General features: G+C 45.1%; 1 protein-coding gene across 7 annotated transcripts in view; it reads left to right on the forward strand.

The window, feature by feature from the left end:
• Positions 1 to 15,338, forward strand: part of ARHGEF6 (Rac/Cdc42 guanine nucleotide exchange factor 6) — a 99,443-nt gene that overhangs the window by 25,864 nt on the left and 58,241 nt on the right. For all 7 annotated transcript variants that reach the window (XM_081808189.1, XM_081808190.1, XM_081808188.1 and 4 more), the window contains 3 exons: positions 4,275 to 4,359; positions 6,538 to 6,662; positions 7,925 to 8,126. In XM_081808189.1, the coding sequence (XP_081664315.1) occupies positions 4,275 to 4,359; positions 6,538 to 6,662; positions 7,925 to 8,126 (412 nt within the window). The remainder of the gene's footprint in view (positions 1 to 4,274; positions 4,360 to 6,537; positions 6,663 to 7,924; positions 8,127 to 15,338) is intronic.

The raw sequence follows: 15,338 nt of genomic DNA on the forward strand, positions 1-15,338 counted from the left end.
CCTGGGTGGCTCAGTTGGTTAAGCGACTGCCTTCGGCTCAGGTCATGATCCTGGAGTCCCGGGATCGAGTCCCACATCGGGCTCCCTGCTCGGCAGGGAGTCTGCTTCTCCCTCTGACCCTCCTCCCTCTCATGCTCTCTGTCTCTCATTCTCTCTCTCTCAAATAAATAAATAAAATCTTAAAAAAAAAAAAAAAAAAAAAAGATTAAATGTCTTGTAGGGGGCCTGGGTAGTGGGGTCGGTTAAGCATCCGACTCTTGGTTTCGGCTCGGGTCCTGATCTCAGGGTTGTGAGATCGAGCCCCGCATTGGGCTCCGCACTCAGCAAGGAGTCTACTGGAGATTCTCTCTCCCTCTTCCTGTGCCCCTCCCCCCCATGCACACACTTTCTCTCTCGCTCTCAAATAAATACATAAAATGTTTTTTAAAATTTTATTTTTTTAAAGATTTTATTTGTGGGGGGGTGGAGAGAAAGAGAGAGAGAGCATGAGCAGGGGGAGGCGTAGAGGGAGAAGCAGACTCCCCACTGAACAGGGAGCCCGATGCGGGGCTCGATCCCAGGACCCTGGGATCATGACCTGAGCCAAAGGCAGACACTTAACCGACTGAGCCACCCAGGTGCCCCAAATAAAATCTTTAAACAAAACAAAATGTCTCGTCTGAGTTCAGCTGCTAATGTAGAATTGGACCTTAGGTAGCCTTATGTAAATTGACCAGAAGCCTCACTGATGACATCAATAGTCAATTAACATGTATTTTGCATGTTATATGTATTATATACGGCATTCTTACAATAAAGTAAGCTAGAGAAAAGAACATGTTATTAAGAACTCATAAGGAAGAGAAAAATACATGTACGGTACTGTACTGTATTTATTGAAAAAAATCCATGTGTCGGTGGACCTGCACAGTTCAAACCCGTATTGTTCAAGGGTCAGCAGTACTTAAAAAAACAAACAAACAAACAAAACCATCTTTCATGAAATTTCACCTCTGTCCCTCCTGTCGCTTACCCAGAGTAGAGTAAATGTTTGTTGTTGCTGTTATCCTTGAACCTTGCCTCATCCCATTGCAGGAGCGACCTTGAAAGCATCTAGCAATAGTCTGAGAAGCAATCCTTTCTTTCTTGTCTGCATCACGGTTGTTTGTGGTCAATGGAGGGAGGGAATCCTGCTGTTCATCTGACCTTGGCAGATCCAACTGGAAACGAACCAGCTAATTTCTGGACCCAAGTAGTAGAGAGAAAGTTCCGCTCATCTGGGACTCAGCTTCATGCCATACTAAACAGGCTAGTGAGGCTTGCACAGAGTAGCAGAAGATGAGTATCATCACGGCTTCATGTTGGAAAAGCACAGGCAACGTAAATATGCAAATCTGCATTTCCTTTCACAAGCCCCAGTGCTTTGCAGATAGAAAAGGGGAATTGCTTCTCCATTTTGTATGTATAAATGGTCAGGATTAGTCCGAGGCAAGTGGCCTGTCCCGCAGCCTACTTCTCCTTGTTCTCCCCATACCCCCTCCACGTTGGACAATTCTGCTTTTTCCCAGCTGGGCACCAGTGCCTTTAGGTTTTTCACACCATCATCTCTAAACTTGGTCTCATGCCTCTCATTTCCATGAAGGTCTAAAAGACTATTAACAGCTGAACGTGTTGTGCTCCCTCCAAATGTTTCCGTTTTAGCAGGGGACCGGTCTCCGTGCGTGGAGGCAGAGTCCAGAGTGGAATGTTTACTAGCATGCAGTTTGGGGTTTGGAAGGGTGTGGTGCTGTGGACAGTGTTCCTGGTTATATTTAATCTTTCCACCGCTCTGAAATCATAACTCTTAGGCTTTGCTTCCTCTACTCCTCCCTAGAGGCCTCTTCCAGCTCCTTCCTGTGTAGCTCCTAGTGCTACAGAATAGGCTTGCAGTGAGAAAAACAGTGTCCGTGGGTAAACTCTAGTGTATCGGGCTTTTCTAAAAAGGAAACTCTGTAGAGTCCAGGCAGCTCCCCTCAAGCATTTGCAGTGACTCTTGCTGATGATGCACGTTTCATTTTCTGATCAGGTTATTTGTCTTAATTTCAGCCAAGTGCCCATATAAGTGAATAACGCCAGTGTTGCCACGTCTGGGCAGTCAGTTAACCTGGATAAGGAGCAACAGAAAAAGAAAGGGAGAGGTTTTTTATCACCGTTTTTGCTCTCCTGCCTCATTCTGCTAACATTTCCTTCTGCTTCTTATTTCAGGCTCTCCCCATCTCCACCACACCTACCCAACACACACACATCCACACGCACACACATATTCACCCTCCCGTTAGGAATTATGGGCTAAAAACGACTGAATTTTTTGCTTTGTTACCATTTTGGCATACATGTCGTTAACACTTTCCCACTGATGTGCTCTAAGGGAGGTTCAGTGAATCTGGAATCCTCTGGGATACTAGGTTCTCTCTCCAGGGTCTGTTGTATCTTGTTCACCCAGACTTTGGCAAACTAAAGCAGAATGCCTACGCATTTATTCTCGGACAACTTTGAATTTTATATTGCAGCATTCAGAAACATATTTGGACTGTAGTGTCGTTTGGCTTTTTAGTAATATTGGGATTACCCCTTCACTAAAAGGAGATTAGTGTGTCATTTTTATTTTTATTTTTTCAAAGATTGATTTATTTATTTTAGAGAGAGAGCACGAGTGCGTGCATGTGACTGGGGGGAGGGGCAGAGGGAGAGAGAGAGAGAATCCTGAAGCAGACTCCCCGCTGAGCGCAGAGCCTGAGGCAGGGCTCAGTCCTGATCCCGAGATCATGACCTGAGCCAAAATCAAGAGGCGGCAGCTTAACCGACTGAGCCACCCAGGCGCCCCAAGTGTGTCATTTTTAGTTGTGACTGGGTTCTTCAGTCATATTGTTTGAATGCAAAACATTCATTGATTAAACGAATAGTACAGTCGTTGAATCCCAGAATAGGCAGACTTCTATAGGCTCACATTTGCATATATTATCTATATTGATCTATATATCTATATTGTATCTGTCTATATATCTATATTATCTATATTGATGCCCCCTCCCAATTTGAAAAAAAAAATGGCTACTGTATATTTTCATTCTAGAGACAGAGTTTAGGTCTTGAAGAATATGTACACAAAGAAGAGAACATTTTGCCTTGACGTGGCTCCCAGAAAACACGCAGATTAGGAATGACACGGCTGGCTCTATCTAATGGGAAAGCCCATTACCGGTCTTGTCCCCCATGAAAAGGTACATTTTATTCCTACCACTGCATCTGGGAAAAGAAGATTCAAACTTCTAGACCTCCTGGGAAGAAATGTTTTTAGAAGGTGCATTTCCATCCAGAACATGGGTTTCTTATAGATAAGTGTATCTACATTATTGGCTGGCAAACTCATAGATTGTGCCTATGTTTGAGGATACTTCTAGTTTCAAATACACATATAGGAGACTGGAAGAATTGTCCATACGTTTTCATACGTGGAATACATTTGTAAATCAACAATTAATTTGTATTTAAAACAACAGCTGACTGGTGTCTTCCCTAGGGACAGTGGCATATCAGAATGAAGGCAAAGTGAAATGTATTTGTTTCATGATTTGTTGCTGATGGTTGAGCAGTGTTCGGAAGGCCAGAGGTCCTATCTGGAAAAGTCACCTGAGGCCAGGAAGAGCCGGCACAGGTTCAAATCCATGAAGACGAGCTGAGAGGGGCAAGGTCAAGCAGCAGAAACCAGGAACCGAGGTTGGGAGCCAAAGGCAGGCCTTGGAAAAGTTTGGGCAGCATGGAGTTAGGATTCCAGGCCGTTGGGACCCAGTGGGTGGCAGCAGGGAGGACAGGGAGCAGAGGACGAGGCAGTGTGGACGGTGGCCCTGCTGAACCCGGTGACTGAACTGCGCACTTGGAAACATCTCAGAAAGGCTCCAGCACCTTCTTGGCGGACTGTAAGGACGTTGTGTAGGTGACGGGCATGAACTGGAACCCATGCATTCGGGTTTCCTGGAACCGGGCTGAGTGTTGACATGCTCAGGTCGGGCGAGCGCGTGGCTTCTCAGCTTGGCTGTCATTTCCCATCACCGCTTCGCTCTGACTCACCGATGGCCTGCCACATGTCATTGGGTGGCTCAGCTGCTGCTTTCACTTCTCCCGAAGGTATACAGAGGTTTGGGTCTCGGCTTGTACATTTTTGTCTCCTGAGAGCCAGAGGAAGTGGCCGTTTGATAGTTTGGTTTGCTGAGTTGAATCCTTACAGTGTCTGACAGTTTCAATTTCTTTTCTCATAGGTATTTGATCCTGATGACCTTTATTCAGGGGTCAACTTCTGCAAGGTTCTGAGCACTCTTTTAGCTGTCAACAAAGCAACAGAAGGTAAGCAGGGTTTGTGATTTATGAGTGGTGCGTGACATGTTTGGACCCACGGGCTTCTCATTTCCCCTAGGAGCCAGCCGTGGCCAGGACTGTTCGAATGGGGCAGATTGCTCCTCTCCTCGAAAATAAATCCCAGTGGGTGTCACATGCTTTAGTTGTTCATACTTGAGGATTTTAACATGCCTCTCACAGATGTTACTGTAATGCCCTTCACATAATGATAAGAACCAAGAAACTATTTCGTTCGAAGCTACGGAATAAGCAACGGAGTGTAACAAGACAGAAAATGAAAAGGAAAAGACCAGTTCTCTTTTTCATAAACTTTACAGAAGATAGCTGTTACTTCCTTGTCCCCCCTACAGATGTGTTTTTCTCATAGATTTTTGTGTGCATCCATCCATGTAAAGGAAGTTGTCAGTAACCTCGCTCTGGAAATGAAACCTCAGGTTCATAGTGAGTGAAGAGTATTTTTTTTATTTAAATGCTTAATAGCCACCACATTGGAGATATTGAATATAAATCCTAATGAATGTGAAGAAAACGCTGATACCTTGGAGTATAACTTCACTCCTTCTGTGACACAGCATCTTACCTACAGCTGGGTGGAAATAACCCGAGTTAAAATGCGTCGAGCCCTCACCATGGGTCTAATCAATTCTAAGAACCATCAGTGGTCTCATCTTTGAAACGACTCTGGGGGTAGGTATTATTATTAGGTCCATGTTACAGATAAGGGAAGTCAGGCCCACAGTTGCCCAGCTGGAAAGTGGCAGAGCTGGGATCCAGCCCCCATCGGATTGACCCCAGGACCCTTATGCCCGAGCATGACTCTTGCTGTTCATACCGTTGGAGAGTCAATAGGCTGTGTGCCCAGCACTGCCAGGCGCCACAAAGGAAGTGTGAGATATGGTCCCAGCCCTTGAGAACAGACTGTCTGTTTAGGGAGACTCAACTTACCCACGTGAAACAATTAGCAAACAAGAGCAGACAATATAGTCAATTGCCAAATAGAATGGAACATCTAGGAAGCTATCAAGTAATTACAGTTTTAGTCAAAAGAGCTGTATATAATAGCAATAAATGTAAAAATACTTCTCTAGAGTTGTTCTTTTGCTATTTGGGAAAAAAAATGCTTTTGAGCTATTGCAAGGCGTATAGCAGAAAGTACAGCTAATTCAAGTAACTATATTTAACACACATGACAACTACCCAGTGTTGGGCAGGGAGGATCGTATAATTCTAACATTATGCCATACAAATTATACGTTCCTTTGCCAAACTCTGCTAGCAAGTTTTACAGTCTCTTCCCTTGCCACAGATATTTATAAAATACAAGGAGGTGAAAGTTAAAACCCACAGCATCAAGGAAATTACTTGGATACTGAGCTTGTCGCCTAGGGAATGTTTGGGCTTTAGAGTTTTGCAGTTTATGTCTTTTAAAAATAAATGGAGAGGAAAAGAACCCTCATTTGAATTTGTCAAGAAGCCAGCTCCTCTCTTTAGCACACTGTCAGCATACGGAAAACATCCAGCTCAGCGCTGGTCTGATCGAATTTCACAAGGTTTCAAGGAAGAGAAGATTCTTGAGTTTGATTTTTTAGAAGAAGAATCCTGGTATCAAGATTGCATCTCTCCCAGACACACATTCTCTCTCCGATTCGCCTTCTCCTCCCCCCCAACCCCCCACCCCCAGGCTCCGGGGGAGAGTTTACATTACAGACACCACACGTACTGCTGCCTATGAGGAAGACAGAACCACCCAGTTAAGGGCCAAAACACAAAGAGAGAAGTTTGAAATATTTCAAAGTAATAAGAGCCACAAACAGCTGTTTGGTACCCAATATAGTTCTGCCTTGGCTAACAGGGCGTGCTGTTGCAACTGGTTCAAGAGGGGAGAGTGGTAGGGAAATGGGTTAAGCGAAAATGTGGCTTTGTCGCTGTTTTTCATTCTACTGGACAGCAATGGCCAGTAAGGCTCCGCAGAAGGAAGTTGGCCACCAAACTGGAGGGGGTGGGGGTGGGGCGGAATGAAATACACTTGGGCACGTTCCTAATGGTAACAGTGAGGAGGACGGCCCCGGGGGCCTTTGATAATGTCCCATGAAAGATGATGTGATGTTGTAGCTGTGTTTCTGACATGAGCGGTTCCCTTTATCTTGCCTTTTCCTCTTTTCACAGATCAGCTCTCAGAAAGACCATGTGGACGTTCCTCTTCTCTTAGTGCTGCTAACAGTTCTCAGACAAACCCGCAGACAACAGTTGTTAGCACAGCCCCAGGCCTGCAGAGGCAGTCAAAGGCGGTGGTAAGTATAGAACCCAATTCCCCTTGCCTGTTCTGGAATCCGTCAAATGAGACCCCCCCGCCCCCAGTCCCGGTTTCTTCTGCATCCGTGATGAGATAGCCGGCCTGTGTGTTGGGGGCGTCGCCCCCAAAACTACCCTGAAACCCAGTGCCAGTTCAGGCCTGTGGGCCACAGGGTCAGAGACCCGGGGTTGAAGCCCCAGAGTTCTTTCCCTTCCACGAACTGAGTGAGTCGTGTGGTGGAGGCTGTGCAAATGGAAGTCATGGTAACTACTTCCGGATGGCAGTTTGCTGTCGTTTCTTAGGGGAATGAGATTGGGCCTGGCACGGCAGAGGCAATCAATACCTATTACTTGCTCTCATCATCGTGATCGCCATTTTATTTTTCTCTTTGCATTCCTAGGGAGCCTGTGAGGAGCTCCCGCATTGGCTGTAGCCCCATTATCTTTGCATTTGGTCTTGACGGGAGCTTTTCTTTGGGAGGAGCCGCCTGTCTTCTGCTCACTAGAGACTTTATTCCTTGTCAGAAGCCACCCACTTGCTCCAAGCCATCAGGAGCTCTTACTTCCAAGGCACTTTAACTACTTCCAAAGTGCTTAACCTTTTGAGATCACGATCCCTCTGAGGAGCTGATGAACACTACAGTTCCACAGCCCTGGGACCCTCTCAGATTGGATGCAAAATCTCCTGCATGTGAACTTCTGGGGCTGTGTTTTGAGCAAAGATCCCTTGTGCTCATCAGCTTCTCAGAGGGGCCCATGACAGGTTAACAAATCCCGACTCAGGTAACAATGGGGTATTTGATGTTTGCGTATGACAAAATCTTAGCCAATTTAAGATATTCTTAGCAATCGGGAGGTGGGAGGCAGATGTTATGGGTGGATTCGTACCTAATCTTGGCCGTGTAATTATGTAAGACCGTGTCTGTGTGTTGGGTAGAGGCAGGGTGGAATGGTTTATCATTCTACTCTGTTTCCCGGCTCATTTAAACAAGTATCTTCAGGTCATTGGTGAGGGAGAGGGAAATGAAAGCTACGACCCCCTTCAAAACACACATTCTCAGAAATGCAAAAGGTTGCATGCGCTTCTGAGCCGCTTCTTAACCTCCCCCCACCCCCCAGTCCCACTCCTCAGCTAACAACTCAAGACTGAGGTAGACCTGGGGTTTCATCCTTGCTCACCCCACTTTATTTGCCTCAATTCATTTAATCTCTGCCCCTGCCCCATTTAGAGGGCTGCTTAATCTGGCTTTCGTTTCTCTAGGAGATGACAGAAAATGGAAGCCATCAGTTGATAGTAAAGGCAAGATTCAACTTTAAGCAGACTAACGAAGATGAACTGTCGGTTTGTAAAGGGGACATCATTTATGTCACCAGAGTGGAAGAAGGAGGCTGGTGGGAAGGCACATTAAATGGCAGAACAGGCTGGTTCCCTAGTAATTATGTCCGAGAAATTAAATCCAGTGGTAAGTGGATCTTTTAAAAGCCTTTTTGAACGTGACTCTTGTACTTTCTTGTATTCCTGCTGCGAATCTTATAGTTTTAATTGGTTCCCAGAAACTCTTTGTATTTGCGCATGCATGCCAACAATAAGGGTAGAAGAGAACTGGGGGGAAAAATCTGTGATTAGATATTTTGAAACAAAGTTGTATTTAGATTACATCAAGGCAGCAAAAGCCTAAAAAAGCCAAAGAATTCAAAGCTCAGACACCTGTTCCACCTTAACTATGTCCCGTTCTATCTACTAATTCTAGCCCATGGACTACAGTGCATAGTCCTTCCTGCTGCTCCAAGACTCACCATGATAGAAAACAATAATAAGAGAGGCTATGTGCTAACTTCCTTTTTTTAGCCCTAAGCCCTTTAAGCAGACCTAAGTCTAAATGCCCCAGAGATGTGTTCGAGAAATAACAACCGTAGGACTGCAAGCTGTCTGGCCGTTTTGATTCTGAAGATTGTCCTTAACTCGTTGCATACTGCTAACTACTTATCCTCTTTCATAATAATATCCAGAGAATGAAATCTAATAATTCTTCAGTAGTCTTTCTAGAACTTTCTTAGGTAACTTCCTTGCCTTTTCTTATTTAAGAAAGTAGGCCCTGCCTATATTACCAAAGAGCCCTGATGTATAAAGCTATGTCACAATATACATAACATAGTGTTCAGTTATTCCCACTATTGTATCTCTTCACTTCCCCAAAATATGTACTACTCCTACTGAGGAGCAGTTAGCTCCTCAGTGCATTTTCTTCCTTTCGTAGATGTCTTTATTGTTTTCTTAATGCCTAAAAATTAATACTATTAACTAATATAATTATAGGCTCACTGTAAATGAATTAAAACATTACAGAGACGTGTAATGTAGATAATACGAATTCCTCTCTCCTTTGCACCCTCCCCCAGATAACCACTGTTAGGAGCTTTTTTCCCCTAAAGCATTTAAGAGAAAGTTTAATCTGCACACTTTCTGGGTTGTGCGTTCATTTAAGGGCAGTGGGGGTGGGGAGGGGGCATCTCCTTTAATGGAATAAATGTTTGCTAACGGATTTATAATTATATGTGTATGTGTAGACTTCTCAGCATTTTTTTAAGATTCTATTTTTACATAACTCTACACCCAGTGTGGGGCTTGAACTCCCAACCCCGAGATCAGGAGTCGCACGCTCTAGCGACTGAGCCAGCCAGGCGCCCCTTAGCATTTTTCATTATTGGGAATCCCGACGTTTCTGTTGAGCCCTGAAATATTTTCACAGGCCTTGCTTGGAATTTCCTTGGTTTTGATGATTCTCACAGCTGATTTTTACCCCTGCTACATCTTTCAATTACTTTGAGCTGGTGGTCAGGCTCTCTAACTTTCCAGATTCACACTAGCTTTGTTCTTTGATTCAGTGTCTTCATCTGCCAAATTAAAGGCCACAGCACTTGCCGCCTTGCCTGGGACCCCCAAGCATTGTTGAGAGGACTCGGGAAGTGGACAGACAGCACGTCCTCATTGTCCTGTCCCTCACTGAGATGCCTCGTACTGCAGTCTGCCTGCTGCTTTGTGGACTGCCCTGCGCTGTTGGTCCTGAGCTTTGGACCCTTCCCTTCAAGTTTCTCCTATACTCTCTTTGGTTTGGAACTCAGTGAAGGACTCACGTGGCAAGCTCTGGCTCTGATTTGAGCACCTAGGTAACCCTTAGAAGCATCTTACCCGCCCGTCAAGGATGGGCCTGGACAGCTGGGGCCAGGAAGCCTGCTAGTTAAATGAAACCTAATTTAAACTCAGTAGCCAGAGTGATTCTTTCAAAATGGAACTTGGGTAATGGCTCCCCATCTCAAAAAGAGTAAAAGCCAAGGTCATCTCACTAGTCTAGGAGGCCCCCCAGGATTTGGCTTCCTGTTGCCCCTCTGACCTCCTCTCTGACCTTTCTCCCCCTCACTCTACTTCAGCCACACGGGCACCTGCCTCCCTTGCTGCCCCTCACCTCCTTCAGGTCTTTGCTTACTTGTCTGCCTCGCAGTAGGGCCTTCTTGATCACCCGAGAAAACTGAACCTTATGCCCATTGCCCCGTCCCCCTACCCGTTCTGTTTTTTTGTTTGTTTGTTTGTTTACCACTTCTCTCCATCTAATGTGGTATACATGTGCTTATTTATTTCATTCACTGTCTGTATCTTCCCATGAGAATGTACGTGCCATGAGGGCAGAGATGTTCTTCTGCTTTGTTTAGGCTCAGGAAATCTCTGTAAAATGAACAAATACTGTGGGGCAGGTCATTACGTTCTGTTCGGCTTGTTCACTGAGCGTCAGTTAGATACTGGGTAGTAGTGGGGGGGGAGGCTATAATAGTCTGCCCTCACGGACCCTGCCTCCAAGGACCTTACAGTCTAGTGGTCAAGCTAGGTGTGGACATAAGCAACTGTAACGGGTAGCATAAGCTAAGTAACACAGGCAAAGCTCTAAGCCTAGATAAGATGCTGTTGGAGCAGTAAAGAAATGATTCTGTTAACAGTAACCTAGGGGCGGGGGGAAGCACTTAAATTGGGTCTTGAGGGACGAAAAGAAGCTTCGGCAGGTGGAAGGTTGGAGGGCGTTAGTAAGTTAAAGAACGGAAGTCGGAGGGCGCGGAGTGGGTGGTAGGGTGACTTGGGTTGAGGGGAAGGCAAGTCAAGAGGAGTGGGACCTTGGCTGGAGCCACATGAAGAAGGGTGTCAACGGAAAGCAGGGGATCACTTGTGGTTCCAAAAGCTCTTTCTAGCGGTGGTGTGGGGGCTGGGTGGCCGAGACGTGGTGGGGGATAAGCAATGAGGGTGTGGGGAAGCCAGTAGAGGCTCTTACTCAGATCTAGGCAGTCCAGATAGTGGTACGAGCCACTTTTGCGATAGTGGAGCAGAAGAAGTGGGTGGGTGCGGTAGATACTGTTAAAATACAATCGAGAAAATTCGCTGATGATTTGTTATGAGCCAAAGGGAAGAGGTGAGGATAACTCCAAGTCTAAGGGTCCAGCCTGAGGGTGAGCTCTTTAAGGGCATGTGGTGTCATGCACCTTGCCAGCCAGCAAAGGGTTCTTTGCCACGACTGGGCTATCAGGCTCTGTCCTGGGCACTGGTGAGGCAGAGAAAGCGAGACATGAGCTTTGCCCTTGTGTTCTTAGTCTAGCAAGTGGGGGGAGATCTCTTAGAATGTGGTAGGATAAGCTCAGTGATGGAGTTAAATGCAGGGTGCTGTGGAGAATGGTGAGCCAAAGAGGGATGCCTGACTCACCGGACACGTAGGGCGATGGGGACTTACTCATCTTTGTCAGCTTTCTGTCTCCAGAGAGCCTAACACATTGGTTTTGACACAGGAAATATAGGAAATGTTTAATACGTGCTGAACTCCATTAATAGAGAAGATGAAGAGGGTGTGTGTGTGTGTGTGTGTGTGTGTGTGTGTGTGTGTTGGGTGGGTGGTCGGCACTGAAGATAAAGAGTTGCTTTGGACATGTGGAGTAGAGGCACCAGAGAATCATAGTTCAGAAGATTTCCGGCAGGTAGTTGTCCTTACGGATTTAGAGTCCGGGGGAGAACTAACAGCTGGAGATGAAACCAATAACAGACCGTGTAAAGTGATAGATGATGATAATGTGTAAACTCCATAGCAGATCATCAGTGGACAGGGAGTGTGCTGTGGGTGGAGAGATGGGAAGAGGCTTTGGGGAGGAGGTAGGGCTTGAGCTGAGCCCTCAAAGACATGGAGGCTGTGGATAGGCCCAGATGAGAGGAGAGAACAATCCAACTCATAGCGATTGGTGGGGACAGGACAAAAACCACAGAGGATCTGTGGTAGCATTGAGCAGAGGGAGCTTGGGGGATGGTAGAGGAGATCAGCTTGATGGAGTGAAGATGTCTTGTTGGGAAGATCGAGGATGCTGCTGAGGGAATTTTAAGTTCGATGCTGTGCTGTTTTGTGTTTGGTTTAGAAAATACCTGTCAATTTTTAAATTTCTTTCCACGAAGCTCATACTGATATATAAGCTGAGGAAAGGAGATTTGTCTTTAAGGAGTTTTTTTTTTTAAATGATTCATAGATGAAATGCATCTCTCCATAGACACGACACTGTCCATTTCGAGTTTTACAAGATTTTATTTATTTATTTGACAGAGAGAGACACAGCGAGAGAGGGAACACAAGCAGGGGGAGTGGGAGAGGGAGAAGCAGGCTTCCCGCCAAGCAGGGAGCCCGATGCAGGGCTTGATCCCAGGACCCTGGGATCATGACCTGAGCTGAAGGCAGACGCTTAATGACTGAGCAACCCAGGCGCCCCATGTCCATTTCGAGTTTTAAACCTCACGGCAATACAACCTCGTGGGTCATCCAAGAAGTTGAACCAGGCATCAAACTAAAGGACTCCTGTGATCCCTGTCTGCTTACCATTGGATCAGACATGTAACACTGAGGTCACTCAAATAGTCCGTAATTCTGACCAACTCATTCATGGTCGCTTTGGGTACCGTTCATTCAGGCCGACATTGCCCATTTGTGTTGTCTTAAGAACAAAACCAAGCAACCCTAGCCCCGTGCAAACCCCGCCCTGCAGATTGCTGTGTCGTGGGAGTGCTGTGCACAGTTTCCTTCCCTTGAGCCTGTCATGGACAAGAGCACTTTGTGCTCTGGTAAATGCCCTTGGGGAGTAGGATTTTAAGTTTTAGATTCCACTGTAGCTTTTGTCTAGAAGATAATTATGGCCAAAGCCCTGGGGGCAGCTTCTTCCCTCTGTTCAGGAGGAGGCTGGTTTCAGAGGACTTGTGGAACCACCAATCTACTACTGTAGAAAGTTCAGAAATAGAATATTTGAGTCTCTCTCTCTCTCACACACACATATGCACGTACGCACGCGTGTGCGCGCGCACACACACAAAAGTCCTTTCAACATGAGCTTGAGGCTGAAGGTAGAGTAGGTTTTGTGACCATGAGAAGCCTCTCGCCAAGGATGATGGAACCCAGACAGTGGTGACATTATGGAGCCATCGTTCCCAGTCCTGCTGTGTACCTCTTGATTTCTTGTTACATGAGAAAAATAAACCCTAATTTGAACAAAAGGGGTTTTTTTTATTATAAATAAGAAAATTAGCCATTGATGGGGCGCCTGGATGGCTCAGTCGTTAAGCGTCCGCCTTCGGCTCAGGTCATGATCCTGGGGTCCTGGGATCGAGCCCCATGTCAGTCTCCCTGCTCAGCGGGAAGGCTGCTTCTCCCTCTCCCACTCCCCCTGCTTGTGTTCCCTCTCTCACTGTGTCTCTCTCTGTCAAGTAAATAAATAAATAAAATCTTTAAAAAAAAAAAAAAGAAAATTAGCCATTGATACAATTTTCAGTCCTTTACTTAAAAATCAGTGGTGACCTATAAATTAATGTTATTTATACCTTAGAGAAATTTCTGCCAATACATCAGGAACATGGTAAATTATATCTCTTTTTCATTTTTGTCTTTGTGACTTAGGGAAAAACTAAGGGTTCTGTCAGGACTTGGCGTTAAAATTTTCCTGGCAAAATTTCCATGCCAAGGAAGTATTGAAGCAAGTATGATCGGAACAGATATTTTAAGCAAATTCTGTCTTCTGCCACTGGTTCAGTGAAAGGGTCATTAAATCCTTCTTCTAAAACTTCTTATTAGCAGGTAAATATAGATATCAAATGAGGAGATTAGGTAGCATTCTAATTAAATTTGTATTAAGGCAGATTAAGAAATGGCTCTTCCTACTGATCGTAAACCAAAACTAGGATTGAGCTTTATATTTAGATTTCCTGTTGTAGTCCCCTGGGTATGTCACATGGATGTTTCCTATCCAGAGAAACTAGTTGTCATTAGATGTATTTTTGGGAGGGGAAGGGACCAGAGGTTAATTGGAAAGATCTTTACATCAGGATTAGGAGGGTTTCTTAGGGCTCTGTCTGTGTGGTACTGCTGTTGTTTGAGTTCCCTTATGCCACATAACCCGTTTGAATTCTTCACTAACGCTGATTGATGTCAGTGATTGGACTGAATTGAAGAAGAGTGATGAGAGGGACCACTTTACAAGGCTTTGCCAAAGCTGGGCGCATGCTCAGCTTTCCATCTCGCACCATTGCCGTAAACGCTAGCTGCAGGGTTTGGGTAGATGTTCCTTATTGAGTTGAAGGAGTTCCGCTTCATTCCTGTTTTGGGGGGCTGGAGAAGGGTGGGAGTCTTTTCCCCTTGAAGAGTGCTGAATTTTGTCAAGTGCTTTTTCCGCATTGATTGATACTGCCTTGCGATGTTTCTTTTTAGACTATTAATATTGTGGGTCACATTGATTTTTGAATATTTAACCAACCTTGCATCCCTGGGATGAATTCCATGGCCTACAGTGCTTTAAAAATATTGCTGAATTTTATTTGCTAACATTTTGTTAAGGTTTTTTGCATCTATATTCATGAGGGCTGTTGGTCTGCAGTTTTCTTCTTTTAGACTCTCTGTCTGGCTTCAGGATCGGTGTAATAGTGACTTCATGAAATGAGTTGGAAGGTTAACCCTCCTCTCATTTTTCTCTAAGAGATTGTGAAGAATTGGTATTGCCTCTTCCTGAAACATTTGATAGCATTCTCCAGCGAAACCATACAGGCCTGGAGATTTCTTTTTCGCGAGTTTTAAATTTAGAAATTCAGTTTCCCTGATAGTTATAAGGTCCATTTCCTATTGGGTAAGTTGTGATAGTCCTTGTTTTCTGGACAGTTAGTTCATTTCACATCTAATTATCAAATGTATATGTGTAGAGTTGCTCAGACTATTGCTTTATCATCTTTTTGATATCTCCAGGGGCTGTTAAGTGATAGCCCCTGTTTGACTCCTGATATTGGTAATTCGTGTCTTCTCTCTTTTTTTTCCTCTGTCAGTCTTGCTAGAGGTTTGACAATTTTATTGATCTTACCAAAGCACCAGCTGTGTCTTTGCATCATGTTTGGCCACCCAGGAATCTCCGGACTGGCCACTTCCTTCCTTTCGATTCATGTGTCTCCATTCTACTTGACATAGTTAACATTTTGTTTCAACTGCAATCGCCATTGCTGTGGCCCTTCCTTCCCTCTTCCGTTTCTTGGCAGGCTCTCCGTTACTGTTTACCCTCCCTTTCAGCCTGCCTTTTGAAAGGTGACCACGTCTTGCTGGTATCGCTAGAAAGTTCCATTTTTATCAAGACTG

Source organism: Leptonychotes weddellii, chromosome X (genome assembly GCF_054177405.1).
Source record: "Leptonychotes weddellii isolate Sample4059 chromosome X, ASM5417740v2, whole genome shotgun sequence".
In the NCBI taxonomy this organism is placed as follows: domain Eukaryota; kingdom Metazoa; phylum Chordata; class Mammalia; order Carnivora; family Phocidae; genus Leptonychotes; species Leptonychotes weddellii.